The sequence below is a fragment of the Aquarana catesbeiana genome, linkage group LG02, assembly GCF_042186555.1.
Source record: "Aquarana catesbeiana isolate 2022-GZ linkage group LG02, ASM4218655v1, whole genome shotgun sequence".
Lineage (NCBI taxonomy): Eukaryota > Metazoa > Chordata > Amphibia > Anura > Ranidae > Aquarana > Aquarana catesbeiana.
Window position 1 is genome coordinate 794,612,488 of NC_133325.1, and position 18,805 is coordinate 794,631,292.

At 45.1% G+C, this 18,805-nt stretch overlaps 1 protein-coding gene across 1 annotated transcript in view; it reads right to left on the reverse strand.

Annotated features, from left to right (window-relative positions):
- Nucleotides 1-295: 295 nt before the first annotated feature.
- The window catches only part of LOC141129438 (kinetochore protein NDC80 homolog), a 70,577-nt gene continuing 52,067 nt past the window's right edge, over nt 296-18,805 (reverse strand). The window contains exons 12-17 of the mRNA XM_073617473.1: nt 16,912-17,061; nt 13,168-13,257; nt 11,351-11,443; nt 11,135-11,265; nt 7,440-7,542; nt 296-1,445 (exon numbers count right to left, since the gene is read on the reverse strand). Of these exons, the coding sequence (XP_073473574.1) occupies nt 1,305-1,445; nt 7,440-7,542; nt 11,135-11,265; nt 11,351-11,443; nt 13,168-13,257; nt 16,912-17,061 (708 nt within the window). The 3' untranslated portion in view covers nt 296-1,304. The remainder of the gene's footprint in view (nt 1,446-7,439; nt 7,543-11,134; nt 11,266-11,350; nt 11,444-13,167; nt 13,258-16,911; nt 17,062-18,805) is intronic.

Consider the following 18,805-nt stretch of genomic DNA (forward strand, 5'->3'; position numbering starts at 1 on the left):
ACACAGAGCAGGTAAGTATAATTGTGTGTATATATATATATATATATATATATATATATATATATATATATATATATATATATATAAGAAAATAAATAAATAAATAAAAATAACACTTTAAAATTGGCCTGGGCAGGAAGGGGGTGAAAGTGCCCAGTACTGAAGTGGTTAAGGTGAAAGAATTTGCATTCTTCAACAGACCAGAAAGAAAAAAAAAAAAATCCTTTTTTTAGTCCATTGAGGGTCACAAGTCCCACACATCATTAACAGAATCAAAAACAAAAAACACTGGGGGTTAGAGGTGAACATTTTTTATTTTTCAAAATAATTTTTTACATATCAGAACAACATGAGAAAAGATACATCAGCAACTTCCGCCAGATGCTACAAAGCAGAACCATCAGATACGGTTTCAAAATTGCAGAGATAACAACCGGTAAAAGTATAAACCAAGAGAACGCTGCTAACGGTTTGGAGGAGTGACACAAACCAACTCTATAATAGCAACAAGTAACAAAAAACATCAAATAAATGACAAGGGATGAGGAGCGCGGGTACAGGTCCACTTCTCCACCAAAAAAAAACAACGTATACATTCCAGTGCTAAGGGGAAGATGGTAAAGGCAATTGGTAGAATGCCACCTTTTATTGTTATAGGAAGGGAGGGAAGACAGAAGTAGAGGGCAAAAAGAGAAGGAAAAAACTGAAATAATGGCAGTTAAAAAAAAAGGAAGGGTGTTACTCGTCTTCTGTAGGCTCTCACCTGACATGCCACTGCTGTGTAACAGACTGCAAAGTTACTAGAAAAAGTGCTTTAATTTTTTTTTTTCTATAAATACATATGAATAAATAGTAGAAAAAATATAAAGATTCTATGTAGGGAATTATAGTACATTAAATGTGTTTTTGTCTTAACTCCCTCAAGTGCAGAGTATAGAAAACCTGGGTTCTGGCAGTAAGAATGACACCATCCTGGGGCTTACATATAAAAATCTCCATGTGGAGCCGTTCCGTGGAATGAAAGAGTCCCTGTGCAATCAAGTAAATTTTTAAAACTGAAACGGGTCACAGCAGTTTTGTATTCTGGGTACCCAACGAGCTGCAGGACTCAATTTCAGATAAGAGGCTTGAGGAAGGACAACGCAAACATAAATATAAACAAAAATGTAAACGACCAAAAGTGTGGAACAGCACATAGAAGTGTGAATAAAATACAGCATTTCATTCCTTGGGTGGCTTCTCTATTACAGTCCAGGACGGCACGCAGGGATGCAAAAAAAAAAAAAAAAAAAAAAAGGGGAGTTTCATTGGCTGGGCGGTTTCTCCAAAATCTCTGCCTTCTGTCTGTATTTGGCCAGGATTTCTCGCAGATCGGCCAGCAAGTCCTGCTTCATGAATGCCTCGTACTCCCGCTCCGTCTTTAGGCTCTTCTCCTGCACATGTTTCTGAAACAGAAGACCAAGAAAGATCAGCCTCAGACACCAACACAAGTCATCATGTGACAAATCTGGATCTCACTTCCAGCAGTGGCTTAGTGGTTGGCACTTCTACCTTGCAGCACTGGGGTCATCGGTTTTATTTCCGGTCAGGACATTATCTATATATAGTTTGCATGTTCTCCCTGTGCTTACATGGATTCCCTCTGGGTACTCTGGATGAACTGGCCCCGGTCTATATTGGCCCTAGCATGTGTGTGGATGTGAGATCAGGACTCTAGATTGTAAGCTCCTTGGAGGGTATGGACTGTTGTAAACGCACAGTACTGTAAAGCGCTGTGTTAATGGTCAGTGTTATATAAATGCCTGTAAAAAATAACTGCATTTGATCCGACTGAAATAATGATCACCTAGTGGGAAAACGTCTTCTTTTATCCAATCGATGTGTAATGTGTGAACCTTTTCAGTGTATAAGGATCCTACCGGCCAATGTTCCTACACACATTGGCTCATTTGGTAAAGGCACCAGTGTCAGCCTACTTTGAAGAATGGATTTCTTGGCCACACCTGGGAAGGAACAAAACGTTGACGCATTTCCCACCACAAGCATTTATTCTAAGCAGAGAAGGGTCCCACCGCTCAGGTAGGCACAAACCAGTGGAGATGAAAGCCAGTGTAGCTTTATCCTTCAAAGGGAAGAGTCCCAGGTACTGGCTGATGCAGGATGAAGCAGGAAAACCGAGGAAAGCTGGAAGCCGCACACCGATGTAATGATGAATGCTTTTATTGGTAAAAAGCTAAATCATGTAGGAACACAAAACACTACAGCAGAAGTGTACAGGAAACAGCTGCTTCCAGCTTTCCTCAGTTTTTCTGATTTATTCTAAGCAGTTGTAGTGTGAAACGCGTCAACGTTGTTCCTTTATTAAAGAGGTTCTAAATCCACAACATTTACCTTTAAAGTGATTATAAAGTCTTGTTTAAAAAAATAAAATAAAAAACAAAAACATGTTGTTATACTTACCTCCTCTGTGCAGTTAGTTTTGCAGAGAGCAGCCCGTATCCTCCTCTTCTCGGGTTCCTCTTTGCTGCTCCTGGCCCCTCCCTCATATTGAGTGCCTCTCAGCCAGCAGCTTTCTATGGGGGCACCTGAGCCGAGTCAGAGCTCCGTGTATACATTCAGACAAGGAGCCCTGACCCGGCCCCGCCCCCTCTCTCCCCTGATTGGCTGACTGACATCCACGGGAGCCAATTCCTGGACATCGCTGGAGAGAGAAGGAGCTCAGGTAAGTAATTAGGGTGTGCTGGGGTGGCTGCTACACACAGAAGGTTTTTTATCTTAATGCATAGAATGCATTAAGATAAAAAACCTGCCTTTACAACCCCTTTAATGCATTTCTTGCATTAAATTAGACCCTTAACACCCCCCACCCCCTCCGCCCTTATACTTACCCGAGCCCTCATTCCCTCCAGCGCTGTGCACATCTGCAGCTCTTCTCTTCCCCCTCACTTCCGGGTCTCAATAGCTTTGCTGGGGCAGCAGAATCCATTGTCTCCCAGTGTTGTCAATCAAAGTCAGTGATGAGTTCCGCTGTCTGTGTTAATGGATGCAGCAGCAGGGCTCGGGAGCGAGCGCACATGAATGCCCCCCATGGGAAGCAGATTACTGTGGAGAAACTGGACAGAGGAGCCAGGAGCACAAGCAGGAGACCCGAGAAGAGGAGTATCAGGCCGCTCTGCAATTCCTTTACAGAGAGCAGGTAAGTATACAGAGGTTTGTTATTAAAAAAAATATATCTCTCTCGATCCCTCTCTCTCTCTCTTTATAATTAATTCCTTTGCAATGGCTTGAAGGTACTGTATAGGTGTGCATCGATGGACCATTTCCAATAAATTCCTGTGATCTTCAGCATATTTGAGTGTGCTCATCCACTTTCTTCTTCAAAGTATTCCTCGGGTTGTGAGCCAGACCTGCACCTCTTCACGTGTAACTAGCGACTAGTATTGAGGTGGACTGACCTGGAGCAGTGCAGTTACTTTACCCGCTAGTTGCAGCCCAGCCCAACACAGTGTTTATGGAGTAATAAAGAGGAGGGTTCCCTTAAGACAGCATTAAAGATGAAAAAGAAGCCAATAAAAGCCCTTCTATCCCTATATACCAGTGGCAGCCCATCCATAGGGGGCGCAAGGATGCCTGTGGCCCTGCTCTCCCCCAAAAATGTAAATGTATACCACCAGCCTCCACTGCTACATACAGATTGCGGCCTTAGCGATAGCCGTTTCTGCTGACAGAAAGCACAGAGAAGAGAACTCAGGGACACTCAAAGGAGAAATACCAGACCATAGACATAGATAGTCAAATTTGGTGTTATCGCTCTCACTCTCTCATACTGGTCACTGGAAGTTCAACATGGCACCTCATGGCAAAGAACTCTGAGGATCTGGAAAAAAAAATAATTGTTGTTCTACATAATGATGCCCTAGGCTATAAGAAGATTGCCAAGACCCTGAAACTGAGCTTCAGCGCAGTGGCCAAGACTATACAGTGGTTTAACAGGACAGGTTCCACTCAGAACAGGCCTCGCCATGGTCCACCAAAGAAGTTCAGTGCACATACTCAGCGTCATATCCAGAGGTTGGGAAATAGACAGAAATAGACGAGTGCTGCCAGCATTGCTGTAGAGGTTGAAGGGGTGGGGGTCAGCCTGTCAGTGCTCAGACCATACGCCGCACACTGCATCAAATTGGTCTGCATGGCTGTTATCCCACAAGGATGATGCACAAGAAAGCCCGCAAACAGATTGCTGAAGACAAGCAGACTAAGGACATGGATTACTGGAACCATGTCCTGTGGTCTGATGAGACAAAGAAACTTTTTTGGTTCAGATGGTATCAAGCGTGTGTGGCGGCAACCAGGTGAGGACAAAGACAAGTGTGGTGGTGGGGGTGTTATGATCTGGGGCTGCATGAGTGCTGCTGGCACTGGGGAGCTACAGTTCATTGAGGGAACCATGAATGCCAACATGTACTGTGACATACTGAAGCAGAGCATGATTCCCTCCCTTCAGAGACTGGGCCGCAGGGCAGTATTCTAACATGATAACGACCCCAAACACACCTCCAAGATGACCACTGCCTTTCTAAAGAAGCTGAGGATAAAGGTGATGGACTGGCCAAGCATGTCTCCAGACCTAAACCATATTGAGGATGCCCCACGTATGCACAAACAGAGGGGGAGGAGCGCATGGTCTCTAACATCCACCAGATCCTTGATGTCGTCATGGAGGAGGGGAAGAGGACTTCAGTGGCAACCTGTGAAGCTCTGGTGAACTCCATGCCCAAGAGGGTTAAGGCAGTGCTGGAAAATAATGGTGGCCACACAAAATATTGACACTTTGGGCCCAATTTGGACATTTTCACTAAGGGGTGTACTCACTTTTGTTGCCAGCGGTTTAGACATTAATTTATTAATTCATTTACACTGTTATACAAGCTGTACACTCACTACTTTACATTGTAGCAAAGTGTCATTTCTTCAGTGTTGTCACATGAAAAGATAGAAGAAAATATTTACAAAAATGTGAGGGGTGTACTTACTTTTGTGAGATACTGTGCATCTATAGGTGACACTTTAACAGCACTTTACAAATAATCAGTTTAAAGTTACACATGGGATGAAAGGAGTGGCCAGACAGCTCATGTGCTTAATGATTCTATTGCCAGAAGGAGCCAGTTGCAGATAAACAGGTTTGACATGATTTAGTTATTCCCTCTAGGAAACATGCTCAAACACATCAAACATAATGTTCACTTCATCTACTTGTCCTGTAACTCTTAATGCCTGCCCTAGCAAAAAAAAAATATATATACAATAAAATGTGTGTGTGCGCGCATAATAGATTATTTTTTTATATATTTTTTGCGTGCGTGTTATATGCAAATACATCATTACAAGAATTTAACTATTCACTCTTCCATATAATAAAATGCTAAACCATGATGTAAAATAAACAGTTTTCCTTCATGATAACAATTTAAGTCACACACACACACACACACACACACACACACACACACACACACACACACACCATGCCCCTTCCCTGTCCATTGTACAATCAATCAGTCTACCATAATCCACACCATCATATGTTTGTACTATCATTTCATTGGATTGGCACAACATCCAAAACTGCATTTCAAGTACAGATATGTATCCACCCTTCTCTTATGTCCTCCTATTCCATATATGTTGATTTGGAAAGTGGAAGTGACGCAGTGGCTCCGTGGACGGAACGCATGGCACGAGCAGGGCCATCTTTCAGACTATATGGCTGTTTCGGTGGGGCATCCTCAAAACGGAAGATGAAGGAGCGCAAGGTCTCCAACATCCACCAGCTCCATGATATCGTTATGGAGGAGGGGAAGAGGACTCAGTGGAAACCTGTGAAGCTCTGGTGACCTCCATGTCCAAGAAGGTTAAGACAGTGCTGGAATATAATGGTGACCACACAATTTGGACATTTTCACTAAGGGGTGTACTCACTTTTGTTGCCAGCGGTTTAGACATTCATTTATTAATTCATTTACAAGGTTATACAAGCTGTACACTCACTACTTTACATTGTAGCAAAATGTCATTTCTTCAGTGTTGTCACATGAAAAGATAGAAGAAAATATTTACAAAAATGTGAGGGGTGTACTCACTTTTGTGACATACTGTATATCTATAGGTGACAGCCCTTTACAGGTAATCAGTTTAAAGTTACACATGAGATCTGGTGTGATTATTATTTCTCACTGATGTCCGCGGTGATACCTCACATGTGTGGTGCAATCACATTTACATCGGCACATTTGCATTTGCACATGAGCATGGGGGGGGGGGGGGTGCTTTATTCATTTTTATAAAGCATACAATAAAAAATGTAAAGCTAGGGGTGGGGGGTCCACGCAGCAAGATAAATCTGGATCAGTGCAGCGGGTGGGGGAAATAACTGGAGACAATCTTTCAGGACTCTCACCGAAGCAGCTGGAACAGGAAATGTCAGCTTTCAGCTTCTGCAGTGGGCCACAAAAGATCTGTTTCAGTCAGGGCCCCCCCTCAGAGAATAGGGACAGTACTTTCATAACCCCCTTCCACCAAAGAAACCATCTATTGCTCACCTCTGCACACCTCTTTACTCACCTCTGTACCCAGCTCGCCTCTCTTTCCCCACCGGTCCACAGCTCCGATCTTTCCCCACCAGTCGGTCCACAGCTCACCTCTTTCCCCACCAGTCGGTCCACAGCTCACCTCTTTCCCCACCAGTCGGTCCACAGCTCACCTCTTTCCCCACCAGTCGGTCCACAGCTCACCTCTTTCCCCACCAGTCGGTCCACAGCTCACCTCTTTCCCCACCAGTCGGTCCACAGCTCACCTCTTTCCCCACCAGTCGGTCCACAGCTCACCTCTTTCCCCACCAGTCGGTCCACAGCTCACCTCTTTCCCCACCAGTCGGTCCACAGCTCACCTCTTTCCCCACCAGTCGGTCCACAGCTGCTGCTCCATGCTCAGCTGGTGGACTGTTCCTCGCTATCATTATGTCAAATTCAGGGGAAGGGCTTTGGACCAGACATCAACCTTGATGACATCAGGACCTTCCTCAGACCACTGGAGCATGGGGGGGGGGGGGGTGAAGATGCTACCGGGGAGTGGTCTAGCGGTGCGGAGGAGGGGGTAAAGATGCTACGGGGAGTGGTCTAGCGGTGCGGAGGAGGGGGGGTGAAGATGCTACGGGGAGTGGTCTAGCGGTGCGGAGGAGGGGGGGACCTAAACAAGCAGTTAATCCTTGCAATGTGGGTGGAACCTCACTGCAAAGGAACATTTAAAAAAAAAAAAAAAGTTTCAAAAACACTTATGCTTTAAATTGCTTTTTTAACAGGAGAATGGTGATCTCCTGGTCCCCAAACGGTTTTGTATTCATGGCAGAGATGATGATGGAATTGTGGGCGGTTCCTCACCTCGAGAGCTGCCACATGACAGGACACACCGGTCACCACCCGATCCAGCTTCTTACCCACTTGTCTGGTCTCCTCTTCAGTCTGGTACTCAACAAGCTGCAACCTGGAATGGGAAATGGAGATTGTGAACTAAAGAGAAAGACGAATACATCTAAAACTAGGTCACAAACAAGAAAGAGGAAGGAAGGAAGGAAGGAAGGAAGGAAGGAAGGAAGGAAGGAAGGAAGGAAGGAAGGAAGGAAGGAAGGAAGGAAGGAAGGAAGGAAGGAAGGAAGGAAGGAAGGAAGGAAGGAAGGAAGGAAGGAAGGAAGGAAGGAAGGAAGGAAGGAAAAGCACACCTGACAAAACTTCCGCTATAAAATGGAATTTCAAAGTGGCAGTTTCGAAGTATTTGATTACATAATATTCATAGAAATTAAAAAATTTGTAGACTTATCACTTGTCATGAATGTGCTAAAGAGTATCAGATGTTTTCAAGCATTCTGCACAAGGTTTTCTGTATACCCAAGAAACCCTCAACCCTCAAATTATACAGAGCCCCAACTTCAGAGCTAATAGAGCTCTGCCAGACACCTCATTCATTCTTCAAGCCAATGAGCTTTCCAATACTGCCCACTGAGGCACTCCCATTGCATTGTGGGATGGAAGAACGTGGCAGAATTGGAACTGCTCCTTTGGGATGACGTTAGACCCATGAGCATCCGCAGGAGGGGGCAAGGAGGGTCAAGTGCCCCCCCTGACCCCGGAATCAGAAAGGTGTCCATGAGCTGAGCAGTCCGCCGCAGACTGTTTTCGGAGTCTGCCGACTGTTGCTGCTCTCTGACATGATCTGGCCCAGACTCATTAGCTTGGCTGGTCGGCTCCACCTCCAGTCCCTTCCCTAATGTGTAGAGAGAGTCGAGAAGATGTAGATCTAGCCAGCTCCACCCACAAGTGGAATGGTGGTGCCCAGGTTATCCCTTGCCCCACCGTGTGTCCCCCTCTAAATTAGGCTGCTTGGCCGGGCAGGATGGTTGTCTGTATAAAAAACATCCTTGTGGACACAGCACAGATCTCTCCCTCCACCCCGCCGTGATCCCTGGGGCAGCTTAACTATTGTGCGCTCACTGTGATGTAACAGAGCCTTGTATAAGGAGAAAGGCAGCGATTGGGCAGGGATAAGGGAACGGGGTGTGGCCAGCCGTTGAGGATCAGCTGCGGCCACGTCTCCTGCCTCTGGATGATGGAAATGAAGCGCGGCCTTTTTGAAACCGGGCAGCATCAGGAGAGCAAGTGAAGGTGTCCGGGAGAAGCAGAATTTACACATGTAGAGGAAAAGGGAAGTGGCCGTGGACCAGCAATAGAAGAAGAAGAACAAGAGGGGTCTGGTGAGCTGGAGATGACTTCTTACACACATCTAGTGTTCACACAGATTCTACATGGAGTGACTGTGTATGCATTTCCCAACTCTGCTACTCTTATCTATCCACTTGTTATCTCAGATCACTTAAAGTGGAGGGCCACCCTAAAATAAAAAATAGCATGAAAAATCGTAAAAAAAAAAAAAAAAATTTTAAAACTTACCTGAACCCTTGTTGCTAGGCAGTCTTCCTAAACTGCCTTTTCCTATTCCGCGGCGTGTCCTGCTCCTCGGTGAGCGGTCCCGTTGCCTTCTGGGAACTGTGCGTGTTCCCAGAAAACCACGGGGCCATTCACAGAGCGTTCGCGCTTGCGCAGTAGGAAACTACAAGGCTCCACTGCCTGTTTCCCTTAGTTAGGAGGCGGTGCCGGGACCCGAGAGCCGAGGGACGGGTCGGCCGACATCGCGGGCACCCAGGACAGGTAAATGTACTTAAAGTCAGCAGCTACAGTGTTTGTAGCTGCTGACTTTTTACAAAAAAAATTCCTGGCCGGAATCCCGCTTTAAGCTTTGCATAAGGTCAGCCACTGTTTGCTCCCAGCACAGGGATTCCCTTAACCCTTCATAAGCCAGGTTTCCAGGTTATGAGCTTGATGATTCATGGGTTTATACAGTACACTGGCTCCAATGCTCATACAGTATAGCTGTTTTCATCAAGATCAAAATATGGCCACCCACAACATGTATTGCAATATAAAAAGTTGTACATGGTACGCCTGAGTAACTTCCAATAAAAAGTGAAGATGAATTCTCTTATATCCAGGGCCATCTTTAATATTGATTGGACCCTGGGCAAAAAAATTATTGGGGGAGCCCCCCTCCATGCAGTTTCGGTCAATGGCAGTGCTATATAATGCAATATAAAGAGGAGTTTCAACACTGGCCACCAACGTAATAGGGGTTTACACTGACCACCAATGTAAGGGGGGCAGTCACACTGGCCACTAGTGTGAATGAAAGGATTCTACACCAATGTGAGATTTACACTGACCACCAATGTAACGAGACATTTAGCCTGCATTCCCATTTGTGCGTCGAACGCATGCAAAATCTCTTTCCTGACACCACAGAAACATGCTGCCCTTTAACAGATACACAGCAGTGCCATTATTTTGTTAATGACACCCTCACACATCTGCTGACATGTGTCTTGGCACCGTGTGATTTTGAAATGGTTTGGGACTTTCTTCCGCAAGTGTAGCGCATAGAGCAGCCCATTGAAATGAATGGGCTGCCCTACACACGACCTGCATCTTTATCCACCCTGTCTGTACACCTTTGCAATCCTAAAACCCCTGCTAACCTCTGCACCCCAAACATCTCCCATCCTCTCCACTCCAATCCCCCTCCCCTCTACCTGCCTCCTCTGCTCATCTTTGCACCCAGCTTCCTTACCTCTATACATCCCCTCCTTGCTCACCTGTGCATCCCAAACTGTAATTCCTTCTCTGCACACCCCACACTACCCTCCCCACCACCAATTTGCTTACCTTTGCAGAACATGCTGATGGTAGGCTTAACCACAGTTGTAGGCAGGACATTCAAGCATGCCCCTTTATCTCTATAGTGGGCAGCATTCAGAACAGGTGATGGTGGATATGACCTCAGGGAGGCATGATGTACATATGAATGCTGTCGGTCTGCCCTTATTTACATATGAATGCTGCTTCTATTAACATATCAATGCCAGTATTTACATGTAAACACAGGGTCCGCAGGTGAGTCATCTGTACACAATGATAGGGCAGAGCTGGGCAGCATTAGTAACAGAACTTCAAACTGAGATATCAGGACACAGCATGGGACTAAAACCTCAAGGAATGAAGGAATTTAAACTGGGAATGTTGGCAAGTATGAGGCAGCTGTTTTGGGCCCCACAACAATGACGGGGCCCAGGGCAGCTGCCCCTTTTGCCCTACCTTAAAGACAGCCCTGCTTATATCACACATATCTTTCCAGTGGAAATAAGAAATAGTTACAAAATTAGCAGCTTGATCCTTCTATTAAGCTTCTGCATCAGGTTTTCACAAACCTTTGCATGCCTGCGCTTTATGTAATAATGACTAAGCCCCTCCCCTTCATTACATTGTCAAAAGGGGCGGAGCTTGGGTGACCTTAAAACAATGCCCCCCCTGAAAAAAGTTGAATGAGGCCTAAAGCTGTGTAAGGGGCCCAAAAATGTCTGATGGCTGTCCTGTATACACACACATACTATGCCCACAGTTAAGCCTATGCCTCCCAAGGACGGGAGCTGTGCAGCCCTGCGTGTGTGTTAGAGCCTCTGTTCTGTACTTACTCCTGCTGGGCCCTCTCCAGGTCCTTCATAGTCTCCTCCAGTCCTTTGCTCACTCCAGACTCCAGCAACTGGCGATGTTTCTCTAAAGACTGGAGCTCAGATGCCCATTTCTTCTCCTGTTCTTCTGCATCCTGGGATAATCACAAGAATTAAATGAATGGTGGGGGCACCAATTCCCATAATCCTAGCTTGCACACATCAAAACAAAGACTCTACCTGATTCTTCTGCAGTAAGAGCTCATCCAGCCTCTGGGCCTCATCCTTGTGTTTCTTCACATCATTCCTCTTATCGGAGTTCATGGATCTCAGCTACAGGAAGAAAAGGACACAAATAAGCGTGCAATCTTTTCTACAATTATATTGGAAGACATTAGTGGACACTACAGTAAAAATAGAATTTTTGTACTCACCGTAAATTCCATTTATTGCATTTCTTGAGGGACACAGGAGATCTTGTACTGCCGGGTTATAATAGAAAACAGGTGTCTGATGCTGAGGAGCCCAAGAGGCATTTACAGATCTAGGAGGAATGTGCTTGGCAGGTGGCACCCGATCCTTAAGACCACAGGTTGGAGCTATATTTACCAATGTGGCATCCGAGCTCCCCACTGACATATTCGAGCAGCTGGCATCCAGGTCTTAATTGCAGTCTTTCATTGGCTGGGCAGGGAAGACGTCACTCCTGCGCATGTGCAGGAGCTTAGTCAGATTCGGCATTGCCGAATTTGTACAGCGAGCTGAACTATAGCCGAGGCATTTTCTACTCCCACTGACCACAGTCCAGTCTCCCAAAATCCTGAAGGACAGTAAACTGGCCCTTTGCTTAGAAAGTTTGGAGACCCCTGCTCTACATCCAGTGGATGACATTGCTCATTAGACATGTGCAGAACATTGGTTTAGTGTAGATTCATAATGTTACTAATTTTGTTTCGTTAAGGAATTTGTTTAGTTTCGGAATTCGTTTTCGTTAGAAAATTAATTTAATTAACTTTAACGAATTCCAACTTTTCAGAATGATTAGATTTTAGATCGGTCGAAAAATGATGGTGTGAAAAAAAAACAAAAAAAAAACAAAACAGCTGGTTGTTAAGCAGCGGGCCAGGAAGCTGGCCGCCCACGTCCTAAACAACCATGAGTCATCTATCAAAACGGGCTTCCCCCCACTGACAGATGAATGTGAACAGCATGACAAGTCCTTTTTTTTAATGAAGGAGAAAGATTCCCTTTATGAACATCCATCGTCAATCCCGACGCCCACCGGACCCGAAAAATGCCAAAAAAAAAAAACGCTTCGCCTCTATAAGAGGCTACCCGCCGTATGCTGTCTCCTCGCTTTGACAGCTCTTAGATAAGCATTACCCGGTGGCAACGCCCGCTTTTAATGTCACGTGCTCACCCGCTCAGCATTTACACTTTCTGCAGTAGAACCAGTAGTAGCTGGAATTTTGAAAGGTGCCCATGGATGCAAACAGTAAGGCAGCTCCCGCTGCATTGGCCCAAACAGTCTTTCTGAGACTGAGAGACAATGCCAGGGCTCTGGACCTCTGCAGCTAACTTACCAATACACAGAGGTCTGAAGACCCCACAATGGAGAATCCAGTACCTAAAAATCACACAATGTCCAGCAGGGTTTGGGTACAGCACTTCAATTCAAGGGATGGCTGCATATAGGAGACCAGCTCAGCAGGAATGCTGACAGAAGGAGAAAAGCTAGCAAAACAGCAGATCTGAACAAATGACGTTTATTCTCCTGGCACACTAGCAAAAAATGAAGGGAGAAGGAGGGAGGAGTTTTCCAAGGCTGGCCTACAATTTTTTGGGCAGTGTTCAATCCTCCTGTAGGTGGCAGTATAACCAGATCGTACAAGACTTCTTGTGTCCCTCAAGGAACTAAACATTAATGACAACCGGCATTCAATTTGTACCATTCATCCTCAAACCAGCACAATGAAAATAGAATCTGCTACAGATGTAAGAAAACTGTATTCTACATTGTATAAAGGATCTGAATGGTAATCAGAGCTCCATCCCACCTGCTCATTCACTTCCTCAATCTCCATCTTCTTATTAAGAGCCTTCGTTATCTGATCTTCTGACTTTGTCAGCATCTCCAGCAAGGGGAGCTATAGAAAGGAAAGCACAAAGGATTCGCATTGGATCAGAAAAGACTTGCTAATAAAACTGCATAGAATTTCGGTAATACATTGTACTCGGTTTAGAAGTAAATGTTCACACTCCAGTCACGGTCTGCATAGAGGAAACGTTTGTGTGAAATCCGTCATCTCTGTACATTGGTCTGACATGTCCCTCACCCAGCTAGAGCGGTACAACCAGCAGACTTCATGCTCCCTGCTGATTGGAGATCTCTGGCGCTGACTTAGCAAAGGGGTTTGGCAGACCAGCGATCTCACATAGAGAACACGTGTTGGAGCATGTTACACTCTGAATTTGGATTCAACATACTCCAAAAGCTGAACTTTATCTCTTAAAAAAGAAGAACTTCACTGCTAGTTTCCTTTAGTCAAGATGCCAGCGCCTGGACCCGAAGCTTGAACAATCAGCTCGGGTGAGGATAGCGCCGGATCCTTGGACTGGTAAGTGTCCTTATATTAACCACTTCCCATCCAGGCCAATTCTGACATTTCTCTCCTACATGTAAAATTCATCATTTTTTTGCTAGAAAATTACATAGAACCCCCAAACATTATATATTTTTTTTTAGCAAAGATCCTAGAGAAAGCAATGGAGGTCGTTGCAACTTTTTATCTCGCACGGTATTAACGCAGCAATTTTTCTAAAAACAAAAAACAGTTTCATGCTTAAAAAAAAAAAAAAAAAAACACAAAAAAAACCAACAACAAACATTAGCCCACTTTTTTTGTATAATCTGAAAGATGAAGTTTCCTGAGTAAATTGATACCCAACATGTCACGCTTCAAAATTGCACACGCTCGTGGAATGGCGCCAAACTTCGGTACGTAAAAATCCATATAGGTAACATTTTCAAATTTTTTTTACTGGTTACATGTTTTGAGTTACAGAGGAGGTCTAGGTCTAGAATTATTGCTCTCGCTCTAACGTTCACAGCGATACCTCACATGTGTGGTTTGAACACTGTTTTCATATGTGGGCGGGACTTACGTATGCGTTTGCTTCTGTGTGCGAGCTCACGGGGACAGGGGCGCTTTAATTTTTTTTTTTGTTTGTTAATTTTACTTTTTTTTTTATTTTAGTTTGACACTATATATATATATATATATATATATATATATATATATATATATATATATATATATATATATATATATATATATATATATATATATATATATATATATATATATTTTTTTTTTTTTTTTTTTTTTTTTGATCACTTTTGTTCCCATTACAAGGAACGTAAACATCCCTTGTAATAGGAATATGGCATGATCGGCCCTCTTTACAGTGAGATATGGGGGGTCAATAAGACCCCACATCTCATCTCTAGGCTGGTGGGAAGCCTAAAGTTAAAAAAAAAACAAAAACGATCACGGCTTCCCAGCCGAGGCGGCGCCATTCGTTTGAATGCAGAGGCCGGGCGTGACGTCATAACATCGCGCCTGGCCTCCGAACGATCACAGAGACTCCGGCGACCATCTGGTCTGCTGGAAATCTCTATAGTCACCATCCGGAGACGGCGGATCCGTTCTCCGACTCACCAATGGAAGCGGCGAGTCGGTAGAAGCACCCGTAAGAACCATCAAGTGGCGGAACAGCTGCTATGATCGTTCTTATGGTGTAGGGAATCGCCGGCACTAAAAGATGATATCTGAATGATGCCTGTAGCTTCAGGCATCTTTCAGATATACCCACTCAAAGTCAAGAACATCGAATGACGTACCTTGGGCGGGAAGTGGTTAAAAGTCAGCAGCTACAGTACTTGTAGCCGCTAACTTTTTTTTTTTTTTTGGGGGGGGGTGGGGGTAGCTTCTCTTTAAATATACAGTTGAAAGTTTATGGTTATATACTCACCAGCCACTTTACACCTGTTCAATTGCTTGGCAACATAAATTACTAATCAGCTAATCACATGGCAGCAACTCAATGCATTTATTCATCTAGACCTGGTGAAGACAACTTGCTGAAGTTCAATCCCAGCATCAGAATGGGGGAAGAAAGGGGATTTAAGTGACTTTGAACGTGGAATGGTTGTTGGTGGCAGACGGGCTGGTCCGAGTATTTCTGTGATTTTCACACACAACCATCTCTCGGGGTGTACAGAGAATGGTGGGAAAAAGAGAAAATATCCAGTGAGCGGCAGTTGTGTGGAGAAAAATGGCTTGTTGGTGTCAGAGGAGAATGGGCAGACTGGTTACAGATGATAGAAAGGCAACAGTAACTCAAGTAACCACTCGGTATACAGAATACCATCTCTGAATGCACAACACATCGAACCTTGAAGCGGATGGGCTACAGCAGCAGAAGACCACACCGGGTGCCACTCCTGTCAGCTAAGAACAGGAAACTGAGGCTACAATTCTCACATAATTCTTTAATTGTTTAATCAAATTTATTTTGCTGGTTCCAGAGTGCGCGGCCAAGAGGTCATACCTTTTTTACAATTCTCACAGGATCACCAAAATTGGACAATAGAAGGTTGGAAAAATGTTGGCAGGTCTGATGAGTCTGAATTTCAGCTGCAACATTCAGATGGTGGGGTCAGAATTTGGCGCATGGATCCATCCTGCCTTGTATCACCGGTTCAGGCTGGTGGTGGGGGGTGTAATGGTGGGGGGGATATTTTCTTGGCACACTTTGGGCCTCTTAGTAACAATTGATCATGGTTTAATCACCACGACCTACCTGAGTATTGTTGCTGACCATGTCCATCCCTTTATGACTACAGTGTCCGCCTCTTCTGATGGCTCCTTCCAGCAGGATAATGCACCATGTCACAAAGATCAATCATCTCACCACTGGACAATGAGGTCCCTGTACTCCAATAACCTCCACACTCACCACATCTCCATCCAATAGAGCGCCTTTGGGATGTGGTGGAATGGGAAATTGGCATCATGGATGTGCAGCTGACAAATCTGCAGCAACTGCGTGATGTTATGTAACTATGGAGCAAAATCTGAGAAACGTTCCCTACATCTTGTTGTATCTATGCCATTAAGAGTGAAGGCAAAGAGGGTTCCAACCCACTACTAGCAAAGTGTACCTAATACAGTGGCCAGTGAGTGTATAATAATAATAATAATAATAATAATAATAATAATAATAAATTCACAACAGTGTCCTCTGTCCCCTTCCTTCGTCTAATCATCCCTTCAGATAATTAGGGTCTGTGTTGTGGTGATGGGAGGGTTTGAGTAGTGCAGCAAAACGCAACTGGACAGGGCTGACACCACAAACCTGATGTGTGTTAGCCCAGAACAGGACTTGGGAGCCGTGTGCATTTCAGGCAGAGGAATCTTCCTGTATTTTCAGGATCTTTATAGGGATAAAGCCTTGAGAAATATACATGTATTATAGAGATGTGCTGCATTTCTGCCCCCCTCAAAGTCAACGATCATTACTGATTAGGCAGACTGAACGTCCCAGTAATGAAAGGCAGGATCTCTGCTCACTCCTCAGTTCCAGTATTTTCATGGTTTTAAAATTTCCATGGGTTTCAGTCAAGAACACTTCTTGCCTCAAGTGATGTCTAGATGAAGGCCAATGTGAACAGAGAAGCGTACGCTATTAGCACAACATTGTTATTGCCTACAGGTGATCCACCCCGGGATCCTTACATTGATCTGGTTTCGGCAGTGGTGCAGACTCTCCTCGCTGTCTAGGTTACAATCGATCTGGAGGTCGTATCCGTTGGCGTTTTCTGCGGTGGATGGAATAATGCGTAATTTTCGAGCCAACTTGTGAAACTCGGCTATCTCTGTGTCCACCTGAAGAGAAACAAAAAACGCGATTGAGTCCGTGAAATCAGAATTTACCAAACATGGCTTATACGTAATCAATCTATGTATAAAAAAAGGTGTGGAATTACCAATACTGTAATAAACTTTAGGGTCAAGCTATGGTTTTCCCAACAGGGGCAGATTTGTATTGGTACTGGAAGCGTTAGAACCATTCCAGACTGAAGGTTCATACCAGGCTCTCATCTCCTGTCCAGTGCAGTCAGATCTTCTGGGGTTGGAAAGGTCAATAGAAGGTCCACCAAAGTTTCCTTCATCCATTATAGTTCAGAAAATGACCATATGCGCTTGTGGTGTGGCTGTTTCCCCAGGGTCCCAAGCCAAGCAGCTTCCTTCGGTGCGTTAAAGATGGTAAATGGTTTACAGTGGGAGGGACTAGAATACCCGGGCTGCGTATTCACACCAAGTTTGGGAAGAAGACAGCGCTGGACTGGTGACGCTGGAGGGTGCTTAGCGGCAGATTACTGTGTGGAGGGTATAGAGGGAGCAACTTCCAATGGGTTATATGCCAATTGTAGGTGATAGCTGTTGGGGTCTAGGGATGCTACATTTCTGATAACAATTGGGGGCGTTATCTCAGAGAACATTTTGGTGATTGGAAAGGAGTGCCCGGTGTCCAGAAAAAATGTCTCACTTGATTTTTATAGCCGTTTATTGAAGATAAAAGTATCTAAGTGGAGCCAACGTGTTTTGGGGGAATTGCCTCCTCCTTCAGGGCTGAATTTCTTTGAGATAGTGTATTTAACCCTCTCAGAGTGTAACCTAGTCAAAAGTATTGGGACACCTGCCTTTACACATACATAAACTTTAAATGGCATCCCAGTCTTAGTCTGTAGGGTTCAATATTGAGTTGGCCCACCCTTTGCAGGTTTAACAGCTGCAACTCTTCTGGGAAGGCTGTCCACAAGGTTTAGGAGTGTGTCTATGGGAATGTTTGACCATTCTTCTAGAAGCGCATTGGTGAGGTCAGGCCCTGATGTTGGATGAGAAGGCCTGGCTCGCAGTCTCCACTCTAATCCATTCCAAAGGTGTTCTATGGGGTTGAGGTCAGGACTCTGTGCAGGCCAGTCAAGTTCCTCCACCCCAAACTCGCTCATCCATGTCTTTATGGACCTTGCTTTGTGCACTAGTGTGCAGTCATGTTGGAACAGGAAGGGGCCTTCCCCAAACTGTTCCCACAAAGTTGGGACCATGAAATTGTCCAAAATGTCTTGGCATGCTGACACCTTTAGAGTTCCCTTCACTGGAACTAAGGGGCCAAGCCCAACCCCTGAAAAACAACCCCCACACCATAATCCCCCCTCCACCAAATGATATAGACCAGTGTACAAAGCAAGGTCCATAAAAGACATGGACCTTGCGAGCCAGGCCTTCTCGTCCAACATAAGTGCCTGACCTCGGGGCGTGGCTTGGCAATGGCGCTGTGAGGCTGCTTTCCCTGGGAGCTCCGTGCCTCGTTTAGGCTGAGAACCGGACCTAGCGTACATACCGGCTTTTAAACTACATGTCCATGACGGACAGACCTCCGGGATCACCCGCAGCTAATAGAACCGCGGACATCGCTGCTTATTTCTTGCGAAATTCGGCAACTCCGTCACAGGCCCTGGAGTCCAAGATGGCGCCGCCACGCTCTGGCAATGCAGGCACAGCATCGCTCAAGAAGACAGGCAAGGGGCTCTCTAATGCTCCACAAGGTAACGGATCTCTCCCTAAC